Raw genomic sequence first — 22,500 nt, 5'->3', positions numbered from 1 at the left:
ACTTCACTTCCAGTTCCCCTTACTTGCAATGCCGACACCGGGAACCCAGAGGCTAGTGAAGAACTAAGAACTAGCCTGAGTGAGGACGGTCCTGGACAGGTAAGTGTCCTTATAGTAATAGTCAGTCGCTACAGTATTTGTAGCTGCTGACTTGATATTTTGGTGAAAGCCTAGAGTTCCTCTTTAAGGTGGTGGCATCAAACCATCCGTGAAGAAGTGAAGCTGTGTCCTTCGATGAACAATGGCGAAAGTAAAGAAAAAATGTAACAATATAAAATTACTTTTAATCTATCTGAAATTGACAAAACACGGTACATTCTCTTCATCCTGGCTACACATCCACTGGATCACAAAATAAATTTGTATATTATTGGCAAATATTTGCTTAATCAATGCAGAATACTTTGATAACTAGCGATCATCTGTAAAATAACATGCTCATGAACAGATTGCTGTATAATGTTGGTGCCCAAGCATACCTTAGCTGACAATTCCCACCTCAAGACTATCACTACTTTCTCAAGCAGCTGTTCTAGTAGTGTCTTACAACCCCAAGAGATTTCTTATAGAGCACAGCTCAACTTATCCATTAGCTTTACCTCTCGTGATGCTTCTTTCAGAACAAATTTGTCTGGAGTAACAAAAACCACATTTGGATCCATAACGACATTGTTTTCTACATTAATAAAACAGACCGCTTTAACATAAGCAGCTCTGGAGCCTGTGTTCCTGACAGAGAAGCTAGCTTTGCTTATTCTACCAGGCAATACACCATTTATGGTCAACATGCAGCTGTCTGACAACTTTTTCACATCTTCAAGTATTACATTGCTTGTGCCACCATAGCCGGAGAGTGGAATCTAAAAAAAAAAATAAAAAAAAAAAAAAGAATTATTCCAAGGCTACCGAGCCAGATTTAAGGTTTTTATAAACCCTAAACTTGAAAAACAATCCATTCAGTTTAAAAATAGAAATGAATGGCAAAACATTCGTGTACAGATATAAAAACATTTTTTGATCACATTCCTGAAAAGAGCGAGGGGAGCAGAAACAGCATCACACTGAACTTCCCAGTGAAAGGATGTGCATGGGGAGGGGTGGAATGTGTGGTCAGCAGAAGTCTGATCATTGGAGAAGAGTGGGCTGAGTTCCCAGCACAGCTAAAGAGCTCATCATGGTGTGTTCTCCTGCTTAAGTGTGGTAAATGTTTAAAGGGAGAGCAGAGGGGCTGGCAGGATACCAGTGATTTCACACAAAGAAGCAATACAAAGAGAAACGGATACTTTTTCATACAAGTACATGGTACAGCAGGCATATAATCAGGAATAAGATATGTTGGGTTTACATACGCTTAAATATACAGGGGTTGGGCAAAAATATGGAAACACTACATTATTTGCAGGTGTGAAAGTGGCAACATGTTTCACGTCGAAAGTGGAAGTGATGTAACATTCTTTTGCTTCCGCTGTGTGATGAGACACCTAGCCAACAGGTGGGAGACCTCACTTTAGTCATTCGCTGTGTGCGCTGCTAGTAATACGGACTCATGCCAAAGCTTACAGAGTTTCAAAGGTGGCAAATTGTTGGTGCCTGCTTAGCGTCCTCTATGACGGAAAACATGGTCTAATCAGCATAAGCGAGATCGACTTGATCAACTTGACTGAAAAAGACAAAGAAAAAAAATGGACAGGATTGTGACCTGAAATGAGAAAACTGCTGAAAAATGACCGCAGCGCTCAATCTCTGTCTTCCAAAGCCCGTGAAAAAACTGAGGCGGGAACTCCCTAAGCAAAACATTCAGGGGTGAGCTGCAATTGCCAAACCATTAGTGACTGATATTAACCAGTTCCCGACTGCTCTATAGCCGAAAGACGGCTACAGCGTGGTTGGCTACTTCTGGGAGGGCATCCTCCCAGAACCGCGCCCCCCAGCGGCACGCACTGCGCACAATCTGTGATCGCTGATCACTGGGTAAATAGGAAATCAAAGTTATCGGCAGTATTCTCCTCACGCTGACAGCGCGTGAGGAGAGGAGGGATGGTAAGCGGAATTTCTCAGAGGGACATCTACACTGGTCATCAGGGCACTGATCATCAGTGTCCTGGTAATTAGTGTAGCTCCATCAGTGCAGCCAATAGTGTCCATCTGTGCTGACAATCAGTGCCTCCCAACACTGCCCATCAGTGTGCCTATCAATGCCCATCTGGGCCACCTAACAGAGCCCATCAGTGTCGCCCCATCAATGTAGCCTATCAGTGCCCATCAGTGACTTATCAATGCCGCCTAACAGTGCCCATCAGTGAAGGAGCAAAATTACTTATTTAGAAAACTTTATAATAGAAACTAAGAAAAAACCTTTTTTTCAAAATTTTTGGTCTATTTTTAGTTTTGTTTAGCAAAAAATAAAAACCCCAGTGGTGATCAAATACCACCAAAAGAAAGCTCTATTTGTCTCAAAAATTTTTATAAAAATGTAGTTTGGGTACCGTGTTGCATGACTGCACAATTAATAAAGAATGGTGCAGCGCTAAAAATGATAAAATGAATAATTTCATCTACTAAATGCATGTATATAAGTGCGTTTTGTCAATGACACACAATGAGACAGCAATAATATTCTAAAAATAAGCAAATATAATAAGAGTGCAAATATCTATAGGAAACGCATAATCGTGACATGCGTGGTGATTGAAAAAAATGTCCAAAATTTCTTAAAACTTATGTAATCTTCAAGTGACTTCTATAAAGTCCCAGAATACTTATTCCGCTTGGTTGAGTGTGTAAATCAACATACAGAGTGCGCACTCACCGGAAGCGCTAATAAAAAGCGCGTTGTATCATATACTCCTGGACATGACCTGGTCCCTCAGGTGTAGTCAGGTATGCAGCCGGGGGTTAGATGGTCTTCCCAATGGTGCAAGGATTTGATGGCTAGTGCCAATAATTCAACCTTTTCAGGATGCTGGGATATTCACTGAAGATGGTACTAAGGGATTTAAAGTGCTCGATGCAGAGCAAACATTAGGGATATCCCATAGTGTAGTATTTTAAAAGATGCTTTATTAATGGTACTTAAAATATGATAAGAAGAACATGCAGAACTGCAGTATGAAATGACAAATGCCACAACATTAATCGCATAAGATATATGCATGAACAACTGACCAGCTGGAACAATATAGTAATATTGACGTCAACGGCTTGCAAAGGGCTCCTCAACGCGTTTCGAACACAGCGTTCGTTGTCAAAAGGGGTATGCCTGTGTGCAGCCTGACGTCTTAGACCTGCTATTTATAGCCTCACATAATTTGAAAATGGCGCCAAAAACGCCAAAACACAATCGTGCGCCATCTTGCCGAAGTTCAATGCAAGTGCGCATGCGCAAACCCGCGAGTGCCATTTTCCCGTGGATCAATGTTACCATAATCTCTCACAAGACAGGTGTTATACTGCGCATGTGCGGGCGCCATTTTCCTGTAGTTAATAATGCAGGAGATAATGCCAAAAGCTACGTGGGGACATTCCTTTATATTTAGTAATATCAATGGCAAAAATGGAATTACAGGTGATTGTTCTGCCATAGAGGGCCCATATGTATGACATAAATGTTATAGACATTACAATTGTACCGTGGCAACAGGGCAATAGCGCACGCGCGTGCATCATTAGGAAGGGAATAAGTGGAGGAGAAATTCCGTCAAAAACATACTCGCACTGCGGGCGCCATTTTCCCTTCGTCTGAAATAAAGCAGTACTGACGGCTGTATATCATAGTTAAAAGTAGAGATGGACAGAGTTACAATATATAGGTTTGCGGTGCTTAGGCAATATAATGCTGATTGAATCAGCATTAAATATCCTATGTTAGATGCAGAAAATTCTGCATGACACACTTGTATAGTTAAAACAGGTTAAATTCTTTTTGTTTAATATACTTATATTTTCTGACATTATAAGGGTCGCATATAGACCATACAAACCATATGGTCTACATATTGAAAAGCCGTCTGAACTGCCAATTAACATAATAACAAAAAACAATATAGGATGGAAATATAATCTAAAACAAACACCATTGATAGGTGCATTTCCACGGTGAGAAAACACATGGTGGAAATGCATCCATAAATCAATATGACCGCGTTTCCTCAATAGAGTGTACATATGAATAAAATTAACAATATTAATAAAAAGTTATTGAAGAAATGTAAAGTATACCTAAAAAATGTGGTCCAATCACTAAAATCCAAACAGAATTGGTGCAAGATGGTCATATAGTCTAATGAAATCGAAAAAGTATATAGTATACACGGTGTGGGTGGGCTAAACCCTAACTATTATCAATGTAACAATTGAGATCAATATCTACATTGTGACCAACCGAGGTCAAAGTTCTCATCTTAAAGATCCACCTGGTCTCAGCCTATGAGACCAACCTAGTCTTGTTTGACCCCCACCAATGGTTGGTAATGGTTTCAATGCCCATGAGTTTAAGCGTCGAGGGGTCGCGGTTATGGTGATAACGAAAATGTTTAGACAGAGGGTGTTCCTTAAAGCCTTTTCTGATGTTATATACATGCTCTCTAAATCGATCCCTCAGGAGCCTGACAGTGCGTCCAATATACTGTCTCTTACATGGACATTCGAGAAGATAAACTGAATACTTGCTATTGCAAGATATGAAGGAAGTGATCTCATAGGTTTGTCCTGTACATGTGGATGCGAAAGTTTCTATCTTCTTGAGTTTCATTTTGCTTTGTTGACAGAGGACACATTTTTTGCAAGGGTAGAATCCCTTCATTTGTGAGAAAAAGGTGGAAGATAAAGGGGGATCTATACTATTGGGTGCTATCCTGTTCCGAAGGGTAGGAACTCTTCTGAAAACTATTTCAGGTCTATCCGGTAGTACTTTTGATAAAATGGGATCGGCCTTTAGAATGCCCCAATTTTTATTGATAATTTTGTTGACTGATTTATATTGGAGTGAAAAAGTGGTCACTAATGGACAAATTTTGCCCACTCTCTGGATTGTGGAATTGGATAACATAAGATCTCTGTTCATCTGATCGATTCAGAGAGCATGTATATAACATCAGAAAAGGCTTTAAGGACCACCCTCTGTCTAAACATTTGCATCATCACCATAACCGCGACCCCTCGACGCTTAAATTCATGGGCATTGAAACCATTACCAACCATTGGAGGGGGTCAAACAAGACTAGGTTGGTCTCACAGGCTGAGACCAGGTGGATCTTTAAGATGAGAACTTTGACCCCGGTTGGTCACAATGTAGATAATGATCTCAATTGTTACATTGATAATAGTTAGGGTTTAGCCCACCCACACCGTGTATACTATATACTTTTTCGATTTCATTAGACTATATGACCATCTTGCACCAATTCTGTTTGGATTTTAGTGATTGGACCACATTTTTTTTTTTGGTATACTTTACATTTCTTCAATAACTTTTTATTAATATTGTTAATTTTATTCATATGTACACTCTATTGAGGAAACGCGGTCATATTCATTTATGGATGCATTTCCACCATGTGTTTTCTCACCATGGATTATATTTCCATCACATATTGTTTTTTGTTGTTATGTTAATTGGCAGTTCAGACGGCTTTTCAATATGTAGACTATATGGTTTGTATGGTCTATATGCGACCCTTATAATTTCAGAAAATATAAGTATATTAAACAAAAAGAATTTAACCTGTTTTAAACTATACAAGTGTGACATGCAGAATTTTCTGCATCTAACATAGGATATTTAATGCTGATTCAATCAGCATTATATTGCCTAAGCACCGCAAACCTATATATTGTAATTCTGTCCATCTCTACTTTTAACTATGATATACTGCTTTATTTCAGATGTAGGGAAAATGGCGCCCGCAGTGCGAGTGTGTTTTGACGGAATTTCTCCTCCACTTATTCCCTTCCTAATGATGCACGCGCGTGCGCTATTGCCATGGTACATATTAAAATGTCAATAACATTTATGTCATACATATGGGCCCTGTATGGCAGAACAATCACCTGTAATTCCGTTTTTGCCATTGATATTACTAAATGTAAAGGAATGTTCCCACATAGCTTTTGGCATTATCTCCTGCATTAGTAACTACAGGAAAATGGAGCCCGCACATGCGCAGTATAACACCTGTCTTGTGAGAGATTATGGTAACATTGATCCACGGGAAAATGGCGCCTGCGGGTTCGCGCATGCGCACTGAAATTTGGCAAGATGGCGCACGATCGTGTTCTTTGGCGTTTTTGGCCATTTTCAAATTATGTGAGGCTATAAATAGCAGGTCTAAGACGTCAGGCTGCACACAGGCATACCCCTTTTGACAACGAACGCTGTGTTCGAAACGCGTTGAGGAGCCCTTTGCAAGCCGTTGACGTTAAGCCGTCGGATCACGGGGATCCGACGGCCACTATATTGTTCCAGCTGGTCAGTTGTTCATGCATATATCTTATGCGATTAATATTGTGGCATTTGTCATTTCATACAGCAGTTCTGCATGTTCTTCTTATCATATTTTAAGTACCATTAATAAAGCATCTTTTAAAATACTACACTATGAGATATCCCTAATGTTTGCTCTGCATCGAGCACTTTAAATCCCTTAGTACCATCTTCAGTGAATATCCCAGCATCCTGAAAAGGTTGAATTATTGGCACTAACCATCGACTCCTAGCACCATTGGGAAGACCAGCTAACCCCCGGCTGCATACCTGGAGGGACCAGGACATGTCCAGGAGTATATGATACAACACGCTTTTTATTAACGCTTCCGGTGATTGCGCACTCTGTATGTTGATTAACACACTCACCCAAGCAGAATAAGTATTCAGGGACTTTATAGAAGTCACTTGAAGATTACATCAGTTTTAAGAAATTTTGGACATTTTTTTCAATCACCACGCATGTCACGATTATGCGTTTCCTATAGATATTTGAACTCTTATTTTATTATATTTGCTTATTTTTAGAATATTATTGCTGTCTCATTGTGTGTCATTGACAAAACGCACTTATCATATACATGCGTTTAGTAGATGAAATTATTCATTTTATCATTTTTAGCGCTGCACCATTCTTTATTGATTCATTTGAAGGCTTTTTGGTTTACCTTTTAGTGTGTTCAGCTGCTTATCACTGATTTTAATATTAGCGCTCGCTTCATCACCCTATTATGACTGCACAATTGTCATTCAAAAATATGAGAGCGCTGAAAGCTGAAAATTGGTCTGGGCAGGAAGGGGGTAAAAGTGCTCGGTAGGCAAGTGGTTAATGCTCAGAGGAGGAGAGAGTGGTGCAACACCCATAAATGATGGATTATCGATCAGTGGAAGACTGTACTATGGCCCGATGAATAGAGCTTTACATTGTTCCCAATCACTGGAAGTGTTTGCGTGTGACAAACAACATCCTAAGCTTATGACCAGGACTGTCCTGTGCCAAAGCATGGTGGCAGCACAATCATGGTTTGGGCAGCCATATCTTGGTATTCTGCAGGCCCCATCATAACTTTGAAAGGTAGAGTCACTGCCAGCGACTATGTAAAAAGTTTGGCCAACTATGTGCAGCTGACGGACCTCAATGACAGAGCCATTATGGTCGATTTTGGAGAACAAGATTTGGCTTGTTTTTCGCCTCTAGCATCTCTGCGAGAACTGGAAAGATTTTTGCATGAAGAATGGTATCATATTCAATTATCCACCATTCAAGACTTTATTTGTAAATTTTCAGAATTCAAGACATCCTGGATGCCAAAAGGTAGTTGAACACCATATTAGGTATAATTAGGTAAGGATTTCATTCTTTTTCCTGGTGTTTCCATAATTTTGTCCAACACCTGTACATGCCAGTCTACAGATGGTATAAAAATGACTTGCTTAAGGTTTTTCATTAACTCCTTGGCACTGAGCGCACGCAATTGTGTCCTCTCAGCATCTGGGCCCTGGCGCTGAGGGGCCGCATATTTGCGCACCCAATGTAAACAGAAGATGTGTCGAGAATGTGCGCCCTGCGAGCTCTTGGCACACTTACTGGTGCCTCACAGAAAGGTCCTGCTTTCCGATAATGGGACCGCCATGACATAACCCTAAACCCCGCCCCCTGGCATCACAAACCCCTTAAAGGGCCGGGAGGTGTCGGCATCAAGGGATTAAGGAGTTTTAGCAATACAAAAAGCCACCCTCTTGCTAAAAAGAATATAGTGCTGGTCACCTCTTTTTAGCACATAATTTCCCAAGCCATGTGAACATGCTGGTGTGTACCTCAAGATCCACTTACTCAAATTTTTAGTTTTCTGGTACACTTGAAGTTCATCAGCATGTTAAATACTTAACCAGCCCCCTTACATACTTTAAATTAAATGTATACCCCTTCTGCAGTTAGCATTTAAGGTGGCCAAACAAAGTTATGCCTACTGCCATGCCTACAGAAAAGCAGATGATCACATTTGAACACATAGCTGCAGTCTCACTGGATTACAGGAACCTGAAATGTATTTCAATGGGCCTGCCTGAAGTTAGATCAAGGATGTTCATAAAATGTTACTAAACCCACAACTGTAAAATCAGTCTGCATACGCAGTACAGCATGCTTGTTATACTCACTGTGGAACCTAAGGGGTTAATCATCTGCATTGTGTAAAAAGGCTATTTGATCCTGTTTTTTCTAGTCGCCTTCTTCTTCTGATCATCTTCTGATGGTACAGAGCTCTAAGAGTCACACTGCCCATGCTCAATTAAATGTGTAAGGCTAGAAAGTAGTTTTTTTCTTTGGAAGAGTGATTGTGATCAGCAAAGGGCCAATCAGCACTGTCCAGACAGACTGCCAGGGGTTATGCAGCCTCATAGGACAGTCAAAGCGGAATGAAAACTCCTCTTACAATCTTTAACCAGTGCTCAGCTGGACACTGATAGAAGTCACAAGATTGCTATATACTGCTGTTGAGAAAAGATATTTAGTCGTTTATATTTACTAAAATAATTGCATTTTCATGGTCTGGGTACTGTGGGAAACCAGATATAGTGAATGCAGGATTCTGGGTTTAGTAACACTTTAAGACATATTTACATCCCATGAAGTAATATTACATTGAATATCACACTAAAAGAGAATACATTTCAACTGAAGTTTAAAATGCCAAAACATCGCTAACTTATAAAGTTAACGTCATCTCAATTGAAAGGGGACATAAATTGAAAACCGCTGGGTTATAAAGTAGGTCCTTCTATTTCCTAGATAGCCACTAAACAAAACGGTCAAACCCCCTTCTTGATAAAATCTGAGACAGCTCATATCTTGTACCACATTTATTTGATGTACTGCTAGAATTTAGATTATACTGCAGAGTATCTCTTTTTTGTGCACCAATGCTTCCTAACAGATCACTTTGAAGAGGTTTTCATGTTTGATAAACAAGGCTCTTTGGCAAGAATAGGATCCAGAACACAGACTTGGAAAGTGTGATTAAGGGGTGACATTTGAAAAGCCTGGAATGCATACTTCAGCTCCAAAAAATTGTTTTTTCTTCTCCTTTCTCTCTTTTGAAGCATTACCTGCTCTGATAGACCTACCACGCACTTAGTACAAAAGAATAACTGTAGAGATGCTCTGTAAAGATCTCATGCATTATATCAGAATAATCTAATATGTATAAGTACATGCATGGTGCTAGATCCAGGTTCAAGGTAATGAATAACAATTTCTTATTCAAATGCCTAGACCTACATTCATCAGAGACCATGAAAACAGCAGGCTTAAGTGAGATCTTTGCAAAGTCAATGCTGACCGAGAGTATTGGTCCAATATGGACCCCATGTAAGTACACCATATACTTTTACCTGGAACCCCTTTTACCACAGACTTACAGTAAATTTAATTCCTGGTTGTGAAGATTTAGCTCCTGCTTGTTTAATCTCCAGTTTAGCCAACATGCAGCCTACACGCGTTGGAGAAAACATCAAATGGACAGCTGAATCTTCTTTAGGACGGAGTGTGAGTTCACGATTGCTTGTCAAACGCTCTTCTGAACCGAACTTACTTTGCAACTACAGGGGAGAAAAAAAATAATCATGAAGTTCATTATCAAGGCTAGTTTACACTTTACTAGGTTAATTTTACATGTCAAAGTAATCTGTGTGAAAAAATATTGCTGTGCCGAAGTGGTGCTTATCTCCATCATACTTTTCCTTTAGTTGGCATTTCTTACTTTAGAGACAAAAAAAAAAAAATCTGAACAAAGTTACATTGTATAATTTTTCAGTATATTGCTAGTATACAGTAACTTCCTAAAAACAAATTGTATACTGCCACGACAAGCCAAAAACGTAACAAAAATCAAAAGGCTCCTACACGTTGCACTTTGCAAATTGAAATAAATAAGGCATGCACAAATTTAGTGTGCAGCACTACAGTGCCTTGAAAAAGTAATCATACCCCTTGAAATTTCCCACATTTTGTCATGTTACAACCAAAAACGTAAATATATTTTATTGGGATTTTATGGAAGAGACCAACACAAAGTAGCACATAATTGTCAAGTGGAATGAAAATGATAAATGTTTTTAAAAAATGTGTTTACAAATAAATATCTGAAAAGTGTGGTGTGCACTTGTATTCAGCCCCCCTTTGCTCGGATACCCCTAACTAAAATCTAGTGGAACCAATTGCCTTCAGAAGTCACCTAATTAGTAAATAGTGTACACCTGTGTGTAATTTAATCTCAGTATAAATACAGCTGTTCTGTGAAGCCCTCACATTTGTTGGAGAATATTAGTGAACAAACAGCTTCACAAAGGCCAAGGAACACACCAGACAGGTCAGGGATAAAGTTGTGGAGAAGTTTAAAGCAGGGTTAGGTCATAAAAAAATCCCAAGCTTTGAACATCTCATGAAGCACTGTTCAATCCATCATCCAAAAATGGAAAGAGTATGGCACAAATGCAAAACTACCAAGACATGGCCGTCCACCTAAACTGAGAGGCTGAGCAAGGAGAGCAGTAATCAGAGCAGCCAAGAGGCCCATGGTAACTCTGGAGGAGCTGCAGAGATCCACAGCTCAGGTGAGAGAATCTGTCCACAGGACAACTATTAGTCATGCACTCCACAAATCTGGTCTTTATGGAAGAGTGGCAAGAAGAAAGCCATTGTTAAAAGAAAGCCATGAGAAGTCATGTTTGCAGTTTACAAGAAACCATGTGGGGGACACAAACGTGCACAAAGGTGTTCTGGTCAGATGAGGCCAAAATTGCATTTCTTGGCCTAAAAGCAAAACGCTGTGGGGCAGAAAAATAACACTACACATCACCCTGAACACACCCATCCCCACCGTGAAACACTGTGGGGATGCTTTTCTTCAGCAGGGACAGGGAAGCTAGTGAGAGTTGATGGTAAGATGGATGGAGCCAAATACAGGGCAATCTTAGAAGAAAAGCTGTTAGAGTCTACAAAAGACTTAAGATTGGGGCGGAGGTACACCTTCCAGCAGGACAACAACCCTAAACATACAGCCAGAGCTAAAATGGAATGGTTTCGATCAAAGCATATTCATGTGTTAGAATGGCCCAGTCAAAGTCCAGACCTAAATCCAATTGAGAATCTGTGGTAATACTTGAAAATTGCTGTTCACAGCTGCTCGCCATCTAATCTGACAGAGCTTGCACTATTTTGCAAGGAAGATTGGGCAAAAATGTCACTCTCTAGATGTGTAAAGCTGGTAGAGACATACCCAATACCCGAATACAAATGCACGCCACACTTTCCAGATATTTATTTGTAAAACAATTTAGAAAACCATTTTCCTTCTACCTCACAATTATGTGCCACTTTTTGTTGGTCTGGCACATAAAATCCCAATAAAATACATTTAAGTTTTTTGTTGTAACATGACAAAATGTGGAAAATTTTCAGGGGTGTGAATACATTTTCAAGACACTGTATATGGCTAAAGTGTGTTTATTTAGTAGAAATGTCAAATATGTATGTTGATAAACCATTAATTAATACATCTATGGGATACTTTAACATGAATGCTGAGAATAAAGAGGTTGATCTGAAATACAACATGAAAACCAACAGTCTCAAAATGACAGCTTTCCACTCACAACCATTTCTATGTTGGTAGTGGATTGTCCCAAAAATTAAAAGAGAAATATAGAAATATGAAAGTTTAAGTGTTGGCCTCATTATGAAAAAGCTGCATGCCTTGCTGTCTCTGGTATTAATGTTTCCTAGTCACTACCTGGGAATAGGCATATAAAAAGTCTAAATATCTAATCTGCATACATGTTAGAACAATGTACAGCCACACAAGATTCTTTGTTCAGCCGATGTATGCAGTCACTATTAAACATGGACTAAAACCTTATTAGGCCCAAATAGCAGTGCAGTGTGGTATCATCTACATTGCAACAAAAGTTCTGAAAAACATTACAATGTATCCCTTATTTGCAATTCATGTGCTAGTCTGATGTTTACAAATCATGCATGGTGACTGTTGCTTCCAGGCATACTGTGTGACAAAGGTGTCCTTTTATCATGCAGCGGTAAATGACCGCTGCTTAGTTCTCCGGTATTCTCAGAGGAGAGAGTTCTCTGAATGTCTTTTTATGAAGTGGTGTAGATCACTTCTCCGAATGAAGGGAGAAGCGATCTACAAATGCTTTGAACGCTGGCAAACGGCTGCTTTTACTATAATCTCGCGAGATCAGTCAAACACAGTTTACTAAGCAGGGGTAAATTATCGCTGCTTCGTTTGCAGTTCCTCCGATTCTCCAGCTCTGGGCTGGAGAGTCTGGATGGAGAACACAGATTGCCAGTGAAGGGCTAACATCGATCCTTCATATTCTGGCCATCTGTGTGCTAAGATGATCAGTGGAGAACATGTTCTTTGCTGATCATCTGTTTCCTAAACCACTAATGAACGGAGATCAGCAACAATCCTCAGGATAGCTGCTGATCTGTTTCATAAAAGGACACCAAAATACATTAAAGTGGAATTCTATTTAAAAATGAAAAACTACCCTTTATAATAATATGTAAAACCTATAAATTATGCATTATTGTAACTGCTGAATATTTGGTTAGAAACAGTCTAATCCAGCCATTCAATTCTCCTGTGCTTCAACAACAGTATGCTTGTTCAGCCGAATATGGCAGCTCACAGGCACTTTTCTGGTACCATTGTCTGCGCGAGTTAACACAGCACAGCCCTACCCATCCCACCTATAATGTCATATGTTTTCTCATGAGCGAGGACACACAGGCATCCTTATTCGCTAGAGCACTCGCACAGGAAGGACAAAAGAGGAAGAAGACACACCCACCAGCTATCCTAACTGTATAGCAGTCACGTGACTGCAATGCATTATAATAATAATAATAAAAAAAAAAAAAAAGGTACAATCACAGATTTAAAAGAAAATGTACACAACAATGGACTTATTTTGTTAAACTGATTGTAGGGAGTTGATTGAGCCTAAGCCTTTCCTTCCACCATCAATATATGCAGGTCACTTGCAGCCAATAATAATAAAAAAAGAGAAAAAACACCTGAAAGCAGTCTTGGTCCTGACCCCTTATTATAAGACGAAGCTGCTGGCCTGCAGCTGCTGACATGTTCCTTAGAATCAATTTTTGCTGTCTGTAAAGAAAAACAGAACATATCAATCACAGATGTCTTGATGAAAAAAAAAATGTAATCCATTAATTTAAAGAAAGCCTACATTTACAATAAAGATTTAGTTATGTTGCATGTTAGTGTGTTGAGGCATCCTATTGAAAATCATGGGCTGAAGAATCACAACATTTCTAATAGAACACAGTATGGTGCATTGAAGTTGAGCAGTGATGTATGTGCATTGCCTTTATTCATTGGGGTGCTACTCAAAATTAATGGCAATGAAATACATGTAATGTACAGTAAAGAGATAAATGTGCCCCTTAGGATGCCATTGCAATCTCTCATTGAAAACTGACTGTTATACTTATCTCCTACATAATTATTTTTTCAGTCACTGACCTGGAACTTGTAAGCATCCAGTGAAGTACAAATTCCTCAGATGCTTGCAGGTTTTGGGCCAGTGATTCAGAAGGTACTGAAGTCACTGTTTAAAAAAAAATACATAGACTGCAATTGCTAGCATCTGTTAAGAATGTCTTGTTGTCTTGTTGTTAACAGAAAAGTAATCTTAATGCTATTTAGATAGACTTACACTGCTCTTCCAACACCAACTCCTCCCCATGCTATGAATTGTTTGTTTGAAAGAATTGATGGAACATCTGAGTAACTAATGGCAGAAGAATTTGTGTTTCCTGAAGGCTCAATGTCTCCAACCAACATCACTTCATACTGTGGACCTGCTGGCTGGACCATGATTTTCAAGATACTGTGGGTAAAAGGAAAAAAAGACAATAAGATGCATATAATGCTATAAAGAAACTAAATTGACTTGACTTAATTAACATACCTTTGTTTTGTATTTGAATTACGTGGAAAGTATTTAATTGCAACTATTTGTTCTTCCCCTGGTGCAAGAAACAAATCTTCAGGGTCTACAGAAAAACCATCTTCATTTGAACACTTTGTGGAAGAATGACATTACAATAAATATCATTTTTATTAAACAGACTACACATATAAAAAGGACATGCATGGGAATGCTTACCATAATTTTTAAATGAGCAGCAATGTTTCCTGCATTTTTTAATGGCAGCAGTTGTTTGGCAGATGATCCATAGACACAGGTTAAACGGACAGTCTTTGGTGAGAAAGAAAAAAATCGTGAATTACAATTTTATTTCTACAAATTACCAGAGCACTACTTCTCCACCTTGTGGAGCTGAAATGGGGGAGTTTGGGCACAAATCTGTACAATGGACAGTGAAGGGAACAAAAATGACAGCTGCTACCCCCAAGCCTAGAGTTACCATCTTTGGTCCAAAAAAGAGCAAAGATGATGGAGGTGTTAGAACGTTGTTAAACCAGTGTAATTTAGTCATTCTAAACGCATCAAAAGTGCAAAATTTGTGTGTGATTCATTCCTTTTGTGAAGGCATAGAATAATGTTTCTGGCACAAAGCTTTTTTATGCAGCCCTAAAAAAATACCACTATAAATATTAAATGTCAACATACAAACGGTTTTAAAAAATTCTAAGAAAATAAAATGGGGTTACAAAAAAGTTAATAAAATGCTTTTTGAATGAAGGCTATATCAAGCTTATGAATGAAGGCTATATCAAGTATCCTTTATTTATACATGAAGAGTAGGACTGACTGTTTTGCTGATGTTTTGTATACTATGGTAGTGCTCTCCAGGTAAAATCAGCAGAGCCCTTAACGTGGGGAGGGGGTTCCCCTCCAGGGCACCTTGTCCGCATGTTGATGGGGTCAAGGGCCTCTCCCTCACAACTCTGAGCAGTGGTTGTGTGGGCTTAATGTAATTTGGAAAAAATCCAAAATAAATTAAAAAACACAGACACTTTTGACCTTTAGAATAAAAAAAACAATGCCCCTCAAAGTAAATCCAGCATCAGTCATGGTGATTGGGTAAACACAGCCAAAACCCCCCCCCCCCCCCCCCCCAAAAAAAAAAAAAAAAGTCTCCATCCCATGCTGGCATGCCCCGGTCGATGGCATCACCCCTTAGTTTATTTTACTTAGCAGAGGAGTTGACAGATGCTGGGAGCTGGCGTCTGGTGCAAACTTTTTTTCTGGGTCAGCTGCGGCGGGGGAGAAATTCAGGGGACATCGTGTATGTTTTTGTTTTTTGTTTTTTTTAAATAAAAGGACTTGTCAAAAACGGTCTCTGTGGTTTTATTTTTGCCACTTTTTGGCGAACGAGTAGGGGTACAATGTACCCTATACTTATTCACATGGGGGGGTGGGATCTGGGGGGGAAGGGCACCCTTGTTAAAGGGGGCTTCCAGATTCAAATAAGCCAGCTCAATCAAGGTGCTTTGGTGGGTTAAGCGTCATCTTTTGCTGCCTCATTTATTGAGGAGTGGCGTGAAACCACTTTATGGTGCACGCAGCAACCTTATGTTTATTACTGATTCATTTGCAACTCTATGTTTATATGTTTGATGATTTTTGTGGTGTAAGGGGTAATCACGTAGTGGCTGCTCAAACTGGTAATTAAGTTTGGTTCATCCAGCAGTACAGTTTCAGAGTTGTTTGTTTTAAACATACCTGCAAGTCCTTAGGGGCATGTATCCTCGCACAGCCAACTCTTGCTCTTAACTGGATACTTTTTAGCATGCATGCAGGGCCTGGGCTGTCAATTTCAATATCAACCCTTGCTGCAAACTCTTCTGGTGGACCAAGGGAACCTATCAAAATGAATACATAGAAAAAAATGGGAAATTTATATATATATATATATTTATTACACACACACACCTATATATATATAAAATTATGCATATCTCGATCTCTAATGTGAATGTATAGAGGAAAAGAAAATGTTAATAAGCATTTATATTTAATATTTATGTACTTACAGTTGCAAGAAAAAGTATGTGAACCCCTTGGGATTACGTGGAGTTTTGCATGAATTGGGCATAAAATGTGCTCTGAACGTCATCTAAGTCACAATAGAAGAACACAGTCTGCTGAACATAGTACTACACAAACATTAGATGTTGCCATGGTTTAATTGCACATAACATGTAAACATTCACAATGCAGGGAGGAAAAAGTATGTGAGGCCCTAGCTTAATGACTTCTCCCAGAGCTAATTGGAGCCAGGAGTGAGCCAACCTTGACTCCAATCAGTGTGATGATATTGGATGTGTTGCTGACAGCTGTCCTGCCCTTAAAAAAAACACACCTGTTTTGGGTTTACTGGTTTCAAGAAGCACTGTCTGATGTGAACCATGCCTCGCAGAAAAGAGCTCTCAGAAGACCTACGATCAAGAATTGTTGACTTGCATGAAGCTGGAAAGGGTTACAAAATATCTCCAAAAGCCTTGATGTTCATGTGTCCACGGTAAGACAGACTGTCTACAAATGGAGAAAGTTTAGCTACTCTCCCTAGGCGTGGTCGTCCTGTAAAAATGACTGCAAGAGCACAGCGCAGAATGCTGCATGAGGTAAAGAAGAATCCCAGAGTGTCAGCTAAAGACCTACAGAAATCTCTGGCACATGCTAACATTTTTGTTGACACATCTACAATAAGGAAAACATTAAACAAGAATGGAGTACATGGGAGGACACCACGGAGGAAGCCATTGCTGTCCAAAAAGAATATTGCAGCACGTTTGAAGTTTGCAAAAGAGCACCTGGATGTTCCACAGCACTACTGGCAAAATATACTGTGGACAGATGAAACCAAGATTGAGTTGTTTGGGAAGAACACACAACACTATGTGTGGAGAAAAAAAGGCACAGCACACCAACATCAAAACCTCATCCCCACTGTAAAACATGGCGGAGGGAGCATCATGGTTTGGGCTGCTTTGCTGCCTCAGGGCCTGGACGGATTGTTGTCATTGATGGGAAAATGAATTCCAGAGTTTATCAAGACATTTTGCAGGAAAACGTATGACCATCTGTCCGCCAACTGAAGCTCCGCAGAGGATGGGTGATGCAACAGGACAATGACCCAAAGCATACAAGTAATTCAACAAAACAATGGCTGCAACAGCACAGAATACGCCTTCTGGAGTGGTCCAGTCAGAGTCCTGACCTCAACCCGATTGAAATGCTGTGGCATGACCTTAAGAGAGCGATTAACACCAGACATCCCAAGAATATTGCTACACTGAAACAGTTTTGTGAAGAGGAGTGGTCCAAAATTACTCCAGATCGTTGTGCAGGTCTGATCTGCAACTACAGGAAACATTTGGTTGAGGTTATTGCTGCCAAAAGAGGGTCAACCAGTTATTAAGTCCAAAGGTTCACATACTTTTTCCTCCCTGCACTGTCAATGTTTACATGTTATGTGCAATTAAACCATGGCAACATCTAATGTTTGTGTAGTATTATGTTCAGCAGACTGTGTTCTTCTATTGTTGTGACTTAGATGACGTTCAGAGCACATTTTATGCCCAATTCATACAAAACTCCATGTAATCCCAAGGGGTTCACATACTTTTTCTTGCAACTGTATATTTACCTTTTTGCCACTACGGATGTCCCGGTTCGTTCTTGGATGGCGATTCCACTGGCTGACCATAGAGATTATACTTGCGTGCAAAGGTAAATGCATACGTAGCATGTGCATGCATATGGTAATGGTGTTTGTACCACACATGTGACATATTGCCGCAAATGGTACAGAAAGTGCAATAATTCTAGCACTAGTCCTCCTGTGTAACTGTAAACTGGTAACTGGTTTTAAACTTTTAACCACTTCAAGTCCGGACACTTTCACATCCTTCCTGTGCAGGCCAATTTTCAGCTTTTCAGTGCTATCACAAATTGAAGGACAATTGTGCGGTCATGCAACACTGTACCCATATGAATTTAGCATTTTTTTGAGACAGATAAAACTTTATTTTGGTGGTATTTATTCACCACTGGGATTTTTGTGTTTTTTGCTATGTAAATGAAAAAGTCCAAAAATTTAGAAAAAAAGGGTTTTTCTTATAAAATGTTGCAAATAAATAATATTTCATCATAAATCTTGGCCAAAGTGTATTCCATTATCTTTTTAGTAAAAAAAAAAAAAATAACCCAAATTCGTTTGCATTGATTGGTTTGTGTGTCTACAACTGACTGTATATAAGATTGGAATTGTCATTTATTTTTCTTTATATTAGTAATGGTTGCGATCAGCGACTTCAATATTGCGGCGGACAATCAGACAATGACACTTTGTGGGAACCAGTAACACGAACACAGTGATCAGTGCTAAAAATATCCACTGACACTGTACTAATGACACTGGTTAGGAAGGGGTTATACATCTAGGGCAATCTAAGTGTTAACTGTGCGCTGTTATGTAAACTGTGTGCTGCTTTCACTAAGGGAAGTGAAGGATCTTATTCCCTGCTTTGCAGGCACACATGATCCATCACTTATCCCCCTGTCAGAACGGAGCTCTGCCTTGTTTTCATAAGCAGGGTTCAGTTCTGTGTCTCTCCCTGATGATCGACGGGTGCCAGCGGACATCCACTGCCCGCCCACATGCATGTCCCCTAGGCAGAAGTGCAGAATCATATTTATACACATTATTATGTACAGGAGGGTTGCCCTGTAGCAGTTTATTTGCTGTGAGGGTGGTACTAAAGTGGTTAAAAATATGTGTTTGGGGGTTATAAGCAATTTTGTAGCAAAGAAGGATTTTCATATGTAGGAGAGAAGTGTCAGAACTGGCCCAATAGGCAAGTGGTTAAAAATATACACACTGTATATATACAGTCAGGTCCATGAATATTGGGACATCGACACAATTCTAACATTTTTGGCTCTATACACCACCACAATGGATTTGAAATGAAACGAACAAGATGTGCTTTAACTGCAGACTGGCAGCTTTAATTTGAGGGTATTTACATCCAAATCAGGTTAACGGTGTAGGAATTACAACAGTTTGCATATGTGCCTCCCACTTGTTAAGGGAGCAAAAGTAATGGGACAATTGGCTTCTCAGCTGTTCCATGGCCAGGTGTGTGTTATTCCCTCATTATCCTAATTACAATGAGCAGATAAAAGGTCCACAGTTCATTTCAAGTGTGCTTTTTGCATTTGGAATCTGTTGCTGTCAACTTTCAAGATGAGATCCAAAGAGCTGTCACTATCAGTGAAGCAAGCCATCATTAGGCTGAAAAAACAAAACAAACCCATCAGAGAGAGAGCAAAAACAGGCGTGGCCAAAACAACTGTTTGGAATATTCTTAAAAAGAAGAAACACACCGGTGAGCTCAGCAACACCAAAAGACCCGGAAGACCACGTAAAACAACTGGGGTGGATTACCAACTAATTATTTCCCTGGTGAAGAAAACACTCTTCACAACAGTTGGCCAGATCAAGACCACTCTCCAGGAGGTAGGTGTATGTGTGTCAAAGTCAACAATCAAGAGAAGACTTCACCAGAGTGAATACAGAGGGTTCACCACAAGATGTAAACCATTGGTGAGCCTCAAAAACATGAGGCTCACCAATGGTATGCGTTCCAGACTTCAGGCTGTAATTGACTGCAAAGGATTTGCAACCAAGTATTAAAAAGTGAAAGTTTGATTTATGATGATTATTCTGTCCCATTACTTTTGGTCCCTTAACAAGTGGGAGGCACATATGCAAACTGTTGTAATTCCTACACCGTTCACCTGATTTGGATGTAAATACCCTCAAATTAAAAGCCGACAGTCTGCAGTTAAAGCACATCTTGTTTGTTTCATTTCAAATCCATTGTGGTGGTGTATAGAGCCAAAAATGTTAGAATTGTGTCGATGTCCCAATATTTATGGACCTGACTGTACACATACACACCTACCATCTGTATATCTATATGGAAATATAGAGATCTAGATATACACACACACTTCATGCAGATATTTTCTTTTCAACAACCCAACCCATCACACAAACACATGCTTCACAACACCACTGTTACATGGAAACATGAATGAGAACAATCAAGTATGAGGTACAGAAGGATGAGCGCAACACTGCTATAAACTCTGAAAATTACCATTATAAACTCCCAAAGACTTTGAGACACCACAATCTAGGAACATTTTTTTAAATACCGGACGGAGGACATACCTGCAGAGTTGTAAGTCTGTGGCGCATGAAACACCACCCACACTGCAAAACATTCATGCTCCTAAAATAAGAACAAATGTAAAATTTCATTATGAGGAGATTATTCATTTGAGAATAGAGCTTGTAGGAATATGATTGAAGGACAAAACCAACTAAACAACTTCAATGTTAGGTAAAGAATTAACTCACCAAGAAGGTGATGTGGTGTTAACAATTCCACATTTAAGCCAGTAAATGCCTGCCATGACAGTTATGATCTCAATGAATTTTAAATTAATAATACAACAGAAGTAGCGCAGAGCTTAAAAAGGTATGCGTGAAAGGTGAACACACACAAAAGGTGGATGGGAACAAAGTCAGAGATCTCACAACGGTTGTCCTCAAAAAAGCCATTAAACATTACAGACAACCATGCAGAGAACTAACCACCACCACTAGTTCACATCGTCATTTTATTTAGGTTACAAATGTGCCTGTCATTTTCATAATGCATTTCACTGTATTCGGCTTTATTATTCACACATTTCTAACCTGGAAGCAGGAAATGGTAACTATTTTAACATATTTAATATTTATCGTTGAGATGTTAAATAAAATGGTTATATATTCACGGTAAAATCTTTTTCTTTGAGTTCATGGAGGGACACAGGATTCGGAGATATTTGGGTTATACTACAGCTTACAGGGCGATTTGGACACTGGCAAAACAGAATTAGTAGACACCTGGACTGAAAAGTTTCTAACTGGAGAACATGAAGACTTATTTCATTTTCAAGGTATGAACTGTTTGTGCCGCATTGCTCTTCAATACGATTAGATGAATCAAAGCAGCAGACTGAAGTGAGTGTAAAGGGCCTTGAGCAGTTCAAAGAACGTGAAGAATATAAAATGAAGATTGATAAAGTGCAAAGAAATTTGAGGATAACAAAAACATCTAAGTTTAAAAGTGATTGGGGAAGAAACTTTTGACTTGTCCAACTCAAGGGGAAGGAGCCGTTCCAGTAAACAGAGATTTAGATTTGTCTCCCAGTCTGGTTTTGAGAGGAATTCTAGGGACACAGATCTAGAAACTTCACAGAGATCAGTGTTTTTTATTTATTTATTTTTAAGACAAGGGGTGCCAAGACAGCCATGAAAAGGAAGTGCAGGGCAAAACTTTAAAAACAAAAATCGGCTTTGAGAAAGGAGCAGAGAGAAAAGGGAAGGGGAGAAAAGTAGGGAGTACACAGAAGACAGAGGACCAGAAGAAAAAATGAGTAATAATTTTAAATTATAATACATCAAAACCAGATAACCAGGTATCTGTCCAATTTTAATTTAAAGTGCTGACATGTAAGACTGCGGAGTAGGGGTTTAACCTTCTCAGGCAAAAATACAACGAAGGAGTTTACTGTGCATAAGGATTTCAACTTATTTCTCCAAAAAGGTACTCTTGCGTGTCCTCCATGATGGAAAGATGCCAGGCCTTAGGGCATGCCACAAATAAAGAACAACAGGCGCTAACTGATCTAATTGAACTATTGGATGAGGACACTCCTGAGGAAGAGATAATGGATGGAAAGGACACCCTGGTCATTAGGAGGGAGGATTTGCTAACAAGATCACCAAAAATGCCTGGCATGGTGAAAGTCACTTTTTGTAGATAAAAATGCTGAACAAGAGTTATGATCAATGGTGCTGAACCAGTGAGGTTTATAATCCAATTTGGTGCCCAATGGCCACCGGTACGTCCAGAATTGAACAAACATTGGCATGT

The 22,500-nt window shown here is 39.4% G+C and overlaps 1 protein-coding gene across 1 annotated transcript in view; it reads right to left on the bottom strand.

Annotated features, from left to right (window-relative positions):
• Positions 1-20,854, bottom strand: part of LOC149429100 (centrosomal protein of 192 kDa-like) — a 61,680-nt gene extending 40,826 nt beyond the window's left edge. Inside the window, exons 1-8 of the mRNA XM_089666733.1 lie at positions 20,745-20,854; positions 16,223-16,362; positions 14,699-14,791; positions 14,501-14,613; positions 14,246-14,419; positions 13,584-13,674; positions 9,902-10,081; positions 600-860 (exon numbers count right to left, since the gene is read on the bottom strand). Of these exons, the coding sequence (XP_089522859.1) occupies positions 600-860; positions 9,902-10,081; positions 13,584-13,674; positions 14,246-14,419; positions 14,501-14,613; positions 14,699-14,791; positions 16,223-16,291 (981 nt within the window). The 5' untranslated portion in view covers positions 16,292-16,362; positions 20,745-20,854. The remainder of the gene's footprint in view (positions 1-599; positions 861-9,901; positions 10,082-13,583; positions 13,675-14,245; positions 14,420-14,500; positions 14,614-14,698; positions 14,792-16,222; positions 16,363-20,744) is intronic.
• Between the last annotated feature and the right edge of the window lie 1,646 nt (positions 20,855-22,500).

Source organism: Staurois parvus, unplaced genomic scaffold, assembly GCF_062004578.1.
Source record: "Staurois parvus isolate SC_StPar_1 unplaced genomic scaffold, SC_StPar_1.0 ptg002803l, whole genome shotgun sequence".
Lineage (NCBI taxonomy): Eukaryota > Metazoa > Chordata > Amphibia > Anura > Ranidae > Staurois > Staurois parvus.
This window is presented reverse-complemented; position numbering and strand designations above follow the sequence as displayed.